This window comes from Portunus trituberculatus, chromosome 48, assembly GCF_017591435.1.
Source record: "Portunus trituberculatus isolate SZX2019 chromosome 48, ASM1759143v1, whole genome shotgun sequence".
NCBI lineage: Eukaryota > Metazoa > Arthropoda > Malacostraca > Decapoda > Portunidae > Portunus > Portunus trituberculatus.
In genome coordinates this window covers 15,032,268-15,047,560 of record NC_059302.1, presented here as the reverse complement: position 1 = coordinate 15,047,560, position 15,293 = coordinate 15,032,268, and the positions used below count along the sequence as shown (strand labels likewise).

The following is a 15,293-nucleotide window of genomic DNA, read 5'->3' as shown; positions in this document are numbered from 1 at the left end:
AATTTTGGTGGCCCAGCATGTCTGGAGAAGTAGCCACGATTCTTAAGTGCTGCCACACTTGTCAAGTGGTGGGCAAGCCTAATCAGACACCCCCTGTGGCGCCACTCCACCCTATCCCTGCTGTTGATCCTCCCTTCACGAGGGTTTTGATTGATATAGTAGGTCCTCTGCCTACTACCAGGGCTGGTCACAAGTATTTGTTGACCATAATGGATGTTACCACGCGGTATCCTGAAGCAATTCCCCTGAGAAGCACTCACTCTAAGGTGGTGCTGAAGGCTTTGTTAACCTTCTTTACACACTTTGGATTGCCAGCAGAGCTGCAGTCCGATCAGGGGACCAACTTTACTTCAAAGTTGTTTAAGGATACGATGACTGCGTGGGGGATCAAGCATATTGTGTCCAGTGCTTATCATCCACAGTCTCAGGGAGCCCTGAGAGACATCATCAAACTCTCAAAACCATGCTCAAGAGTTTCTGCATGGAGAGAGATAAGGATTGGGACGAGGGTGTCCCCTTTGTCTTATTTGCGGTGAGAGAAGCGCCCACTGAGTCCTTGGGTTTCTCACCCAATCAGCTAGTGTTTGGACACCGAGTGCGTGGACCGCTCGACGTAGTTCGGGAGGCTTGGTGTCAGCCGTCGCCTGAGCGCCCTGTCTCACTGCTTAAGAGCATTATGAGCAGTCGAGAAAGATTAGCCAAGGCATTAGAGGTGGCGCAGGCCCACCTGTGTAAGGCCCAGCAGAGTATGAAGGGGTATTATGACCGAAGGGCCGAGTATCGGAGTTTTGCCCTGGAGATGAAGTGCTTGTGCTGTTACCACTTCAGGGCCAGCCGCTTGCTGCCCGCTATAGTGGCCCCTATATTATAGAGAAGAAGGTAGGTGACCTCGACTACCTGGTGGTCACTCCTGACCGGCGCAAGAGGGCTCAGCTGTGTCACGTTAACATGCTGAAGCCCTATTTTCGTTCTACTAGCCAGAAGGGCTCTTTTAGTTCTGCCGTGCAAGAGGCATCTTCAGTTTTATTTTTCTGCCGGGAGGGAGAGGCTCCAGAAGTTATTGGGCCTGAACCTGTTGTTCCTACAGGGCAGTGGGAACGGAATAGCCTCCATCTCTTGAAAGAGAAGGTTGACCATTTAGGGGATCAGCAATATGAGTTGCTTCGGCGGCTGAGAAAGTACTCTTCAGTGTTTAGCAGTGTCCCGGGCAGGACACAGTTGATAGAACACGATATTGATGTTGGGGACGCAGAGCCTGTCAAACTGCCCCCTACCGAGTAAATCCTATGAAGCAAGCACTGGTGGAGAAGGAGTTGGAGTACATGCTTGAGCATGGGCTCATTACTCGGACTTACAGTCAATGGAGTTCCCCAGTCACCCTGCAGCCTAAGCCTGATGGCAAGGTCAGGTTTTGTATTGACTTCAGGCGGGTTAATGCTCTAACAAAAGTAGACACTTATCCCTTGCCCCGTGTAGATGACTCTGTGGACCGAATCGGGTCAGCTACTTTTATCACCAAAGTGGACCTTGTCAAGGGTACTGGCAGGTCCCATTGACGGAGCGGGCTAAGGAGATAGCGAGTTTTGTGGCCAACGGCGCTGTCTATCAGTGCCAAGTGATGCCTTATGGGCTGCGAAATGCCCCAGCCACATTTCAGCGTCTCATGGACCGAGTTACTGATGGTCTGACTCACTGTGTCGTATACATTGATGACGTGGTCATCTATGACACAACATGGGCTGAGCATCTGACTAATGTAGAAGCCCTCTTTGCACGACTCCAGGAAGCGGGATTAGTTGTCAACTTGGAGAAGTGTGAATTTGTACAAGCTCGGGTGCAATACCTGGGTTACCGAGTGGGCCATGGCTACATCACTCCTCCTGAAGCCAAAGTAGAAGCGATCAGGCGGTTCCCGCACCGACCTGTCGCCGTGCCTTGCAGAGATTCTTAGGAGTGGTAGGTTACTACCGTCGTTTTGTACCGGGGTATTCGACCCTCCTGGCACCTCTTACAGATCTCTTGCAGAAGGGTAAGAAGTGGGTCTGGAGTGAAGACTGTGAGAGCGCCTTCCACCGAGTTAAGACCATTTTATGCGAGATGCCAGTGCTCCAGGCCCCTGACTTCAGAAGAAGTTTTGCTCTCGCAGTAGATGCCAGTCAGGTGGGAGTAGGCGCAGTTTTATTGCAGCCTGATGACCAGGGTGTTAACCACCCTGTGTGTTATTTTTCGAAAAGTTTACTCCCGCCCAGAAGAACTATTCAGTCATTGAGCAAGAGCTGCTTGCCATTTTGTTAGCCTTGCAGCATTTTGAAATTTACATCCCCGCTTATGGGCCCCAAGTAGTCATCTATTCAGATCATAGTCCCCTTCAGTTCTTAGAAAAGTTTAAATTTAAAATCAGCGTTTAACTCGCTGGAGTCTTCTACTCCAGGAGTACAATATCATTGTCAGACATATAAAAGGAGCAGACAACGTTGTAGCTGATTGTCTGTCCCGGGGCCATTCCCTTTAATCAGTTCCATGCCTTTTAAAAAATTTTGTAAATGTTTTGTTTCCAAAATTTTTTCTTTTAAGGAGGGCGTGTGATGGGCACCGTCTTAATCCCCTTTATTTATTATATTATTATATGTGAAGCCTATGGCCACCCATCGCGGGCCCCTCGGGCTGTTCTGCTGAGCAGACAACCCCTCCTTCTTCTCGCTTTCGTTGCAAGCGGGAGTCAGTAACCAGCCAGTCTTCAGCGGAGGTAGACACGCGCTCTTGGTTTCTGGCACAGGGTGGAGACACGTGTTGCTGGGCTGTTCTTGTTACTCGCTAGTCATTGGTCTGGGAGTTGTGCCCTCCTGTTGAGTAGCTGGCTTGCTACTGGGTAGACCGTGGCTGTGTAGGACAACGGGCTTGTTGTCCTGAGGAAAGTGTAGCCGGTTGGGGCTGCATTTCCTGTTGTGCGTTCGTCCACTCGGGTGTGGCGACGCGGAGGGACGCGTTATTGTTTCGTCCCGTTGTTGCTGTTGGTGGCTGTGGTCACCAGTGTGTTTTGTTGGGTGGCTGTGTGCCCCACCATCTTTTGTATAGTTTCAGTAGTAAACTGTATTGTAGTGGTAGTAGCCACGCACACTATTGAATGCTGAGAGGCTTCATGTCGGCCAGTAGTGCGTAGTGTCGTCCGCCAGACTTGTCTGCGACGAGTATATAGTGGTGTCACCCGTAGATGGTGTCTGGGCTTGTGTGTACATCACCGGATGTGCTGTACACATCATATATTGCAGTAGTAGTAGGCCAGGGATGTCAGTCTAACAGGTGTTAGTAAGCACTTGTTGTAGTAGGATAGTATAGTAATATATATACTGCGCGTGTTGTCCCAGTCTGTGAGTTATCACAGTCTGTGGACAAGGCGTGTGGAGAGGCATTAATACTTCATAGAGAAGTGGGTGGAATTGTCCTTGTGGGCGGTTTCTCTAGGGGGTATTAAGGCCTCGCCCTGTTACACATAACATCTACCATTTATGAATTCTACTTGGTTGGGTACAGGAGGAGAAGGAGTTGCTGAGGAGATTCCCTTACAGTGGGGGAAATTATACACTGTTGGCGACCTTGAAAGAACCTGAGGGTTACGTCGGCTGCGAGTTATAGTAGTGGGGACTCTGGGGAGTGTTTTATAATCCCCACTGTACTGACCGTAACAAAGTTGCCAGTATAACAGTCTAGTGAGCTGTAGCAGTTAACCGCAGCCGGGTGACGTAAGTTTAAAACCGTAATATATATATATATATATATATATATATATATATATATATATATATATATATATATATATATATATATATATAATGATATGAAGTGTAAGAGAAGAGAAAGAAGAAACAAGATATAGCAAAGTAGGTAAATAGAGACAGAATTGATAAGAGTAAATTAAGGACTTTCAAGAGGAAAGGAGGAGAGACATGAAGGAAAGAAAGAGAAAGAGAAGAAATAAGTTAGTGGCATGCTCAACTTCCTGTGTGTGTTTGCTGGAGGTGATCAGGGAGCAGGAGTTGGAGGAGGAGGAATGGTGGAGTAGAGGCTCTCTCTCTCTCTCTCTCTCTCTCTCTCTCTCTCTCTCTCTCTCTCTCTCTCTTGATGGGTGTCTTTGGAATGTACCTTGTGAAACTGTAGTTCACACCGTTCACTGTATAAGAGCATATGTTTGACTGAATGATCTTTGCACAATGTCCCATCAAGCCTCTGGGATTGATGAGGGTAGTAAAATAGGAGACATTACAGTAGATTCAAAGTAAGTACAGGCAATCCCCGCTTAACGAAGGTTCACACAACGAAATTTCGCTACAACGAAGGTTTAATTTTACTACCATCTGCTCGTTTAATGAACACCAAACTTACTTTAACAAAGTTTTATCCAGGTAATTTTTTCCAAGTTTGAAAGCACAGCCGTATCCCGCAAGCCAACAGGCTTTTGAATACACCAGCGTCTCTCGTGGACAACACGCGCACCACTCACTCCCCCTGTTCAAAACAATAACAGTGTCAGCAGCAGCAGTCTTCTCTCGCTCAACTTACTACCAAAACGTCCTGCAATGTCACCTAGCATTGCTAAGAAGACCAGGAAGTCTCTTACTCTCGAAGTGAAGCTGGATATTATTCACAGACACGAGAGGCGAGAAAACTAATAGCATTGCTCTCCACCATCTACTGTTTCTACTATTTTCAAGTCAGCAGTCTCTACTAAGAAGGCTGGTGAGACCGTATCTTCCTTGCAAGCTAAAAGAACCACCTGAACTAGTGACTCTACAATGGATAAAATGGAAAGCCTTGTGAAAATGTACATAAGTTTTGTATGTGATACAATGATGCACCTTTTGTTTACATTCCACAGGTTGCCGGTTAGTGTCTTTCCCTTTCACTCTCCCTCCCTTCATAAATTTAAGATCATCAACATTATAAAGTTACGTACATACATACATTAGTGTACATTATAATGACTTAGATTAAACTGCCTAAATGTTTAACTTCATAATTTTTGCTTTCATTAAACAATTTACTTTACTATGATGCACTCCCACTTTGTTTACTCTCAATGGAAGTTCAAATCATGGGTTAAACTTGTTATAATCGGTTTGCTTAACGAAGTTTCGCTTAAGGAAGTGTTTTTTAGGAACGTAACCCCTTCATTAAGTGGTGGTTGCCTGTACAAGATTTTTCTTAATCTTAATTTTATTGTTTTTCTTGAGTTTATTTTATTTATTTAACATGCATTTTATTAATTTTGTCAATAATGTGTTCCCATATGATATTTCATGATTTTTATGGGTTTTAGGGTGGACCTATGTTAAGATACATGACACTACGAAGGGAAATTAGTCTAAAGATTATTTATGATTATCTCAATCTCATTGCTTTATTTTTGTTTATTTTACTCTATGTAACATGTGTTTTATTATTCTATGCAATAACTGTATTTTTGATTTGGGCTTCAAACATGTGGATCATTACAACAAGCATCAAGAGCAAGATGTATGGGAGAAAATTGCCAAGGAAATGGAAACATTGGTAGATGTGTGCAGGAATAAAGTAAATGACTCGAATGTACTATGGAACAATGATATGAAATGCAGATACACAACAATTTGATACAATAATCTTGTTGCACTGTATCATATCACTGGGTGATATGTAATGGTGATGTGATATGTGGATATGCATTGTGTACACAGCTTTAGGTGTAATTTTTAATATGTACAGGTAACTCTTGAGTTACGCGTGTTTAATTTTCGCATTTTTGTTAATACGCGACCGAAAAAATATTATAATTGATTAAACTTGTGTGATTGGTTTGCTTATACATGATTTGGCCCAACTGCATTTTCAAACTGTCCGGGTGGCGGGATTCCTGCTCGGGTGACAGAGTCCGGTGGCGGGATTCCCGCTTTGGCTATTTTGTGGCTAGTTGGGCGATTATCGCCGCGAATTTGCTACCCTGCCTTAGATCTCGCCCCATACACTTGACACACTGCATACTCAGTACCTCCCGCGCCACCATCATGGATAGACGTGAAAAGAAAGAAAACCCCGTGTTCGTTTCGCTGCCCGCTTCTGCCCCGCCTGCCATCCCCCCACGATGCCTGTCCGTCTACCTCAACCCCTCGCGCTTCCTCGCGACCTATAAGAGGTAATATTAGAATTCTGACTCTGCCATAGATCAAGAGTTAGATGTTACTGTGTCCCCACTTTCCAGTGATGCCGTGGTGAGTGATGACGACGCATCACAGACAGAGTACGTCATGAGTGATGATGGCAGCGAAGTTTCTGTCTATGTACCTTTTGCGTCTGCAGCATCATCATCTCATATTGACGCTACTGCAGTCCCAGACATCACAATCCCCTCCACATGTGAAGGGAGTCAGGAGGAGGAGGAGGGTGTGTGGGGCTTATCGCCAATACTGGCCCCGGCGTACTGTACAAACACAGCTGCTACCACAAGCACAGCTGCACGCCCACGCCCAAGTGATTTAGCCACGCCCTTGCCCCCAGCTAGCAGAAGAAGGTTAACCTTTCCTTCTCCATCATCACCATCATCATCATCAAGTGATGATTCTCCTCCTATACGTGGTTCTGGTAGGGGAGAGAGACGAGGAGAAAGAAGAGGTAGAAGAGGTAGAGGGGTAAGGCGCGGTGCTAAACAAACACCCCTTATCTCGTCTGACCCAGACTCGCCTCCTACACCACCATCTGCCTCCCAACAACTACCACAGCAACAGGCTTCACCACCTCCACTACCACATCAAGGACAAGCTGATACGTTTGTGTGGAGGGATTGTGATGATTTTGAGCCTGATGTACCTGTTTTTGATGATGCAAATGCAGGTATACAGGCTGAATTCCCCTGTTCTCCCACGTCAAAAGCAATGAATTTTTTTACTGCTTTCTTTGACGTGGGTTTGATGAGCTTGCTTGTCAAAGAAACTAATGAGTTCAGGGAATTCTCCATCAACTTTGGGAATAGATCAGTGAGAGAAGAGGCCAAAATGCTTGAATGGACTGCTGTGACTATTCCCGAGTTGTATGTGTGGTTCGCACTGACGATGTTGATGCCACACGTCAGGAAACATCGACTGAAGGATTATTGGAGTAAGGACTACCTCCTCACTACACCTGTCTTTGGGAGGCATATGTCGAGGGACAGGTATTTTGATATCCTGTCATACCTGCACTTCTCAACAAGTATTGGCCCTCAACCCAATGATAGGCTATATAAAATACGTCCTATTTTGTCCATGCTCCTTGAAAAGATCCGGATGTTTTTTCTACCATTCCAAAAAGTTTTAGTCGACGAGTCTCTCGTTCTCTTTAGGGGCGACTGTCTTTCATCCAGTATATCCCGTCAAAGAGACATAGGTTTGGCATCAAATTCTTTGTCATCTGCGACTGTAAGACTGGGTATGTGCTGGATTTTGTTGTGTATACTGGTACAGATGTGGACGTAGCCAGCAATGACCCCATGGATTTTCTGGGGCAGTTGTCAAGCGGCTAATGGACCACTACTTCAAGAAGAAGCACATTCTGTACACAGATAATTATTACACATCTCCAGCACTAAGCAAGTTCCTCCTGGAGAACGATACTGGATCCTGCGGAACTGTTCGTGCCAATAGGAAAGGATGGCCAGCTTTCCCTACAAACACGGTGAAAGGAGACTGCCTCAAGAAGAAGAGTGGGAACATGCTGGCTATTCATTGGCATGATAAGAGAGTTGTCAAGCTCCTCACGACTGTCAATAAGGGGGAGCTGCAGGATTCAGGCAAAGTCGACCACAGGACAGGCCTCCCCAAACTCAAGCCTGATGCTGTGGTTGACTACAACACAAATATGCGGCTCGTCGACAAGTCAGACATGATGATCAGCTCGATCGATTGCCTGCGGAAAAGCCTCAAGTGGTATAAAAAGGCTTTCTTCCACTTGGTTGACATAACAGTGTTGAACTCCTTCATCCTCTACCAGCAACTGCACGAAGGCTCACACTTGTCACTCAGAGAGTTTGAGCTCCTTGTTTGTCGCCAGCTGTTGGAGGAGTACAGCACTGTGCAACCACAAGTTGGCGGGCAAGCAATGACGGGGAGACCAGACAAGTTTCAGGCACGTGACTGGGTGAGCCGCCACTACCTGTCACACCTGCCCAACCTGCCCTCAGGTAGACCTGGCTCCCGTCGTTGTCATGTCTGTGCGCACACGACACGTCGTCCTGCACGAAGGAAGGAAACTCGCTTCTGGTGCAAAGAGTGTCATGTGCCACTGTGCCCTACAGAGTGCTTCAGAGACTACCATAGCCTTGACAATTTATAGATAGAAGCACGGAGTGTTGGGAGACTGTTTGTATCTTTGTCCCTTACAGAGTAAACTTTAGAAAATAAGTGAGTGACAGTGACACTTTTATATAGTGAAAACAAAAAAAAAATATATATAAACTCTGAAAATGTATAGAAAAAAGAACTAGCATTTATATTTATTATATAGAAAATAAGTGTGACAGTGACACATTATTATATAAGTGTAAATATTATTATGTTATTTTAGTGTGCGAGTGTTTTTTCTGTTTGTGCCTTTGTGCCTTACAGAGTAAACAATGTAAATAATTATCATTATGTTACTGTAGTGTAAGAGTGTTTATTATTACGGCTAGAAAATAAGTGAGTGACAGTGACACTTTTTTATATTGAAAATACGAAAAAATATATATAAACTCTGAAAATGTATAGAAAGAAAAAGAACTAGTATTTATTATAACTTTATTTATTTTGTGTAACTCCCACACTCCACTGTAGGGCATAAATCCACTCTGGTTTGGTATGTGAACCACATATCTGGGGCTGCGGGTGGGCGGGGCAGTTGTGTCATCCATAGATGGCAGCTCAAGGCGGAGCAGTGGCCCAAGCCAGCCCACCCGCGAACACCTCACTGCTTTAGGCCCGCGACCATGACCACTTCCACTCGTCATATCTCATCAACTAGAGCATATACAGAGCTGAGTGAGGTGTCATCTCGAGGAGGAGGCATGGCCAGTGAGTACAAAACCAAATTGAAGTTCATAGGTTAAGTAGTTTAGCCATACGGATAAAGTGAAAACAGGGGATTTCTCGGATAATCAGCAAGATCGCCCGGACTGAGAGAGCGACTGTGGGAGATGGGCCCGGGCAGGGTGAGAGTTTTTGACGCTACCACTCGGAAAGGAGGGGTTAAACTGCGCACCAGTGTTCCGCAGCTGGCCGATAGGTGGGAGCTCCGCTGCTCCTTCATCTTCCCGCGCATCATTTGCAGCCTGCCAGCACCGAATACAGACACAATCTCTTCAGTCTGCCTTCAAGGACTGGCCATGACAACCAAGAGGCTCAATGAAGCACTTGGAAAAATAAAAGGAGGTCTTGCCATGCTAGAGGAAATGGATCCCAATGTGGAGCAGAGCAGCACAGCAACAAGAAAAGCCATGGATGCACTCTTCTGCTACACAGTGATGCAAAAAGAATTTTCCAAGAAAAAGCGCCAGACCACCATGCTGCAGTTTTTCAAGAAAACACGAGTGGAAGATGTAGTACCAGAAGAGGATGTGGACGATCCTGTGGAAGCGGTGGAAGCAGAGGAAGCGCAGGTGGATGATGACATCCTTGACTCGGAAGTGGACAGTGACGGCGAGTGCTTGTGAGGGGTGAAGACATTGGCGTCTTGCGTTTATTTTTTTTTACTAGTGTTTACTTTTATACTGTGGGGTTATTTTTGATAAGTGGATTATTGATAAAGTGGAAAAGCTCAGAGAAAGATGGTGACTGACTGTGGCGTGAGTGGTGAAGGCAGTGATGCAGTGAGTATTGTGTTTACATATTCTTTGTTTTGTTGTTTTCTCATTATTTATTGCTTTCTCTTATTATTTCTTGGTTTTCCCTTTACTTTAAATACACTTCTAGTATTTAGAATGGTAGATAATAAAAAATGTTAATGTAGCCAAATAAATAGAGTATTTTGTACAAATTTTTTTTTACCACATCCCACATACCCCCTATTATCTATTGTTTCTTATTAGAATTACAAGTTTGTTTTACGCGAATTTTGAAATACACGATGCCTCTTGGAACGCATTTATTGTGTAGATTGAGAGTTACCTGTATAACACTGTCATTTAATATATGATTAATCACTCATCTCTTTCTCTTGTAAACTCTGGAACTCCTTGTCTGCCTTTGCATTTTGACCGTATTATGATCTGAACTCATTTAACAGGGAGATTTCAAGACATTTATTCAATTATTTTGGCTATCTGTTTTGACCCTACAGGTAACTCTCGATTTCTATGATAGATGCATTCTAAAAGGCATTGCGTATATGAAAATTCACATAAAACAAACTTGTAATTCTCATAAGAAACAATAGATATAAGGGGGAGGCAGGATGTGGTAAAAAAAAAAAAAATTCGTACAAAATACTCTATTTATTTGACTAAATTAACATGTTTTTATTATTTACCGTTCTAAATACTAGAAGTGTATTTAAAGTAAAGGGAAAAGCAAGAAATGATAAGAGAAAGCAAAAAATAATAAGAGAAAACAGCAAAACAAAGAATACGTAAACACAACACTCACTGCGTCACTGCCTTCACCACTCACACCACAGTCAGTCACCATCATCCTCTGAGCTTTTCCACTTTATCAAAAATCCACATATCAGAAATAACCCCACAGTATAAAGGAGGGTATAGAAAAACCTAACTTTTTTCGTACAGTAAGCCCAATTGTTTTGAAACTTTAATATGTACAGGCAACCCCCGTTTAACGAAAGTTCACACAACGAAATTTCGCTACAACGAAGGTTTCGTTTTACTACCATCTGCTCGTTTAACAAACACCAAACTCGCTTTAAATAAGTTTATCCAGGTAATTCTTTTCCAAATTTGAAAGCCCCACCGTGTCATGCAAGCTGACAGGCTTTTGAATACACCAGGAGCTGCTTGTACTAAGGCCTGCCTCAAGAGAAATCCTGAGACACCTGTAGAATAAAAATCAAGATCAAGCCTCTCGTGGACAACACAGGCGCTGCCGATACAAAGGCTTGACTCAGAAGAAATTCTGCGTCACCTGTAGCATCAAGATCAAGATCAAGATCACGTGCACCACTCACTCCCCAGTCAAAACATAACAGCGTCACCAGCAGCTCATCTTCCCTAGTTCAACTTAACGCAAAAACGCCCTGCAATGTGGCCTAACGTTCCTAAGAAGACCAGAAAGTGTCTTACTCTTGAAGTGAAGCTGGGTATTATTCACAGACACGAGAGGGGCCAGAAAACTAATAGCATTGCTTGTCACCATCTTGACTCCATCTACTGTCTACTATTTTCAAGTCAGCAGACTCTATTAAGAAGGCTAGTGAGACCGCATCTTCCTTGAAAGGTAAAAGAACCACCTGAACTCATGACTCTATAATGGATAAAATGGAAAGCCTTGTGGAAATGTGGTACATAAGTTTTGTATGCAGTACCATGATGCGCACTTTGTTTACATTCCACAGGTTGCCGGTTAGTGTATATCCCGTTTCACTCTTCCTCCCTTCATAAAGTTAAGATCATCAACATTATAAAGTTACGTACATACATACATTAGTGTACATTATAATGACATATTAAATTACCTAAATGTTTAACTTCATAATTTTTACTTTCATTAAACCTTTTACTGTATTATGATGCACTCTCACTTTGCTTACTCTCAATGGAATTTCAAGTCAGGGGTTAAACTTGTTATGATCGGTTCGCTTAACGAAGTTTCGCTTAATTAAATGTTTTTTAGGAACGTAACCCCTTCGTTAAGCAGGGGTTGCCTGTACTTTGTTTGAGGGGGTTAAAAATAGGCTATTCTGTCCATTTCATCAAGTTTTGGTGAATGATTGCAGAGAAAAAACAGTGCGTTTTAATTTTTTTATTTCACAGACTTTGTTTCAGTTAGTACTATGAAAAAAACACCATAGAAACTTTGTACATATACGCTACTATTCAGGGCACAGTTTTTCTAATTTTGTTTTCTTTCTCTTTGAAAAAAAATATCAAACTTTTCTGAAAAAGTCATCGTCTCTGTGTCTGTATCTTATTTTCAATTGACAATATAAAAAATCTGGCTCCACAAAATATTGTATTTGAGTTGTTCTTTAAATCCATACCAGACAAAAGGGGATCAGAGTTTACATCGATTTAGATAAATTTTTGAAGTGTAAAAAAAACTACTTTTGAGATATCCACTCCTAAAGATTTTTTTTCAATTTGGTCATTGTTTTCATATTTATATTAATCTCATTGACATGATATTTTTACACATGATTGTGTATACAATGGTGACTTCCTGGAGCATGATAGGATGATAATGCATCAGATTCTTGCTTCTCTAGAAAATATTGTCCACTCGTATGTCAGGGCGTTGCGAGGCGCCATCAGTAGTGTCACGTCAGTCTGCTACATTACGAGTGGTCTAGACATCTTCTGAGTTATGATTGGTGTCTTGAGGTGACAGAGACATTGTGAAGGTATTATCACCAGTCTGGGTTCAACTTCTAACCTCTATGTCAAAATAATCTCTTGGAATAATGTAGTCAACATTTATTTTTGATTGTATAATGATAATAGGCTGGTTGTGATGGTAAACTAATGCAACGAATGTTTAAGACATCTAACAGCATGTGTGAGGCAGCCACAGTGTGTGGTGGGCTCACGCACGAAGCGATGATATGCATATGAATTATGCATATTATCACAGCTGTCAGTGACAGCTATACTTCTTTACCATTGTCTTGGTTGCTTTACTACATCTTCTTGATGTTTCTGTTTCTAAATCTCATTAATTTATGCCTGTAAGGACGATACTTCTGAAAATTATAGAGCAACAAACTTTCTTCCTCCTCCATGTCCACCCAAACACTGAGTTTGTGATCTCACTGCTAGCTACCTCCACCCTCATGCTGATGGTTAGGATGCTAAATGGTGAAATTTATCAAGAGAAAAATATTCATATAAAATCTTATACATTGAAATAAGCAATGTATGATACATAATTTTTTTTCCGCGTAACTCAGGTGATGACGCAAGAGTGCGGGGCATTTATAAATGGCTTCATGGGAGAAATGACGTTTGATCTTTGCAAATGAACATCACAGAACGATGATTTAGGGTGTTATGGACCAAATGAACAAATAATCACAAAAAGTGTATATTTTCACTAAACCAAACCCCTATGCTCTCCTAAAATTAAACACTAGTAAAAAAATAAATGCAGGATGCCAATGTCTTCACCCGTCACAAGCACTTGCTGTCCTTTCCACTCTCTGGCGTGCAGTTTGAAATTGCCTCTGGCGCTCAGTTTGAAAATGTGGTTGGGCCAAATTGCGTATAAGCAAACCGATTGCGCAAATTTAATCAATTATAATATTTTTTTGGTGGCGTATTAACAAAAAACGCGTAAATTAAACATGCTTAAATCAAGAGTTACCTGTATTTGTAGATCAGTATTTAAGTGGGCCTTTTTTTTGGAGTTTTTGTTGCATTCGGCTGGTTTCCCTTTCTTACATGAAAAATTTTAAATGTACAAGCCTAACTTAATGATCTCTTTTAGTCATTTGATACAGGTATTTCTTACTATCTGATTCACTGTTACACAATATTCCACTTTAACGATTATTATTCTTTACTACCCTTTGTCTGCTACACGATCAATTATATTTTGTTTTTAGAACATCCCGACTACACGCTTATTTGCTCTTCATGCATAAAAAGTGACAGTGAACCCCAGATTTTTTATGATTTTGTTATCACCCTTTCACATTTACACCTTTTTTTTTTTATTTAACCTAATTATTTTTACAGAGCAGAAAATTGTACCTCTCTCTCTCTCTCTCTCTCTCTCTCTCTCTCTCTCTCTCTCTCTCTCTCTCTCTCTCTCTCTCTCTCTCTCTCTCTCTCTCTCTCTCTCTCTCTCCATATGTGCTCATTATATTGAGCTGCACAGGTGCTTTATCATCTCATCCATCATCAGAGAGTACCTGTACTAATTTGTAGTGATAGGGTTAATATAATGTGGATTAGAGTGAAAGTAAGTACATTGAGATTAAGTACAAAAATGTTTTTATTTTGTTGCTTTATTCTTTTATTTATTGAATTAAATAATGTAACATGTTTTATTATTTTAGGTGATAACTGTATTTACATATGATATTTAATTTTTTTTTATGGATTTAGAGTGCACTTACTTAAAGGTCTTGCAATGCATCCCAATTATTTTATTCATAAGTTTGCTTTGCTATCATTCACCTTAAGATATGATTTTCTGGAATATAACCGTATCATAAACAGGGTGTACATGTAGTTCTTATTTATTATCATTGCTTTCTTTTTTTTTTGTATTGGTTGCTTTTTAAGACTCTATCTCTTGTTCTTAGAATTCCTCATTCTGAGAACAAAATTTAAGAGGATATCCTTCATTATTTGGGGGCATTCTTAAATTTTGCTTTCTGACAGTCAAAGATGGAATGGTCTAAGGCTTGGATTTATTTATATGATTATTCTACCTTGGACAGCATCATCATGGTCATAGCCAAAGTATGGCAGCTTGTGCGGCGGCCAGAGGGGGAGCCGACTGTAGAGGATTTCCTCTGTGTGGAAGAAGAGCTGCCTGCTTGCAGTGAAGGAGGTGAGGGCCAATTATCTGCAATATGATAACATTTATTGTTCAGTTGCATATAAACAGTATGAAATTCTTGGTATGAGCCCAAGAGAATATGAAGTATCTTGATGTGTATATTAGAAAATTATATCAAAGTACATTTGTGAAATAATTAAAAACCTGTACTGCTAAAATTTGATGTTCTCAATCCTTATCTGGTAGTAAGCTAGGTAAATATCTAGAGTCGACAGCCTGATATTAATTAATAAGTTTAACAATGGTTGTATTTTTATGCCTAGAACACAAAATGAGTACCCCTGCTCTTTGGAAATCCTTAAGGAAAAATCCTTAAAAAAAAAATCCCACAATTTGGGGAAACTTTTCCTAAATGCTTGAATTTTTTTGTTTTACACATATACACCCATTGATGCATACATAAGCAAACCTGACCTCTAACAAAACCTACACTAATCTAACATCTATCCTAACTTAGGGAACCTTCCATTTTTACGATCGTTATTGGATATTTTTGTCTCCTGCTGCTTTACTTTCTTGTCTAGACTAATAACTTTTTACAGTTTTACCACTAGACTAGGATGAAGTTCTGACAGGTAT

At 41.8% G+C, this 15,293-nt stretch overlaps 1 protein-coding gene across 6 annotated transcripts in view; it reads left to right on the top strand.

Annotated features, from left to right (window-relative positions):
- The window catches only part of LOC123498636 (prostaglandin reductase 1-like), a 156,529-nt gene that overhangs the window by 44,650 nt on the left and 96,586 nt on the right, over positions 1–15,293 (top strand). For all 6 annotated transcript variants that reach the window (XM_045245947.1, XM_045245951.1, XM_045245946.1 and 3 more), the window contains exon 2: positions 14,593–14,705. In XM_045245947.1, coding sequence (XP_045101882.1) covers positions 14,593–14,705 — 113 coding nt within the window. The remainder of the gene's footprint in view (positions 1–14,592; positions 14,706–15,293) is intronic.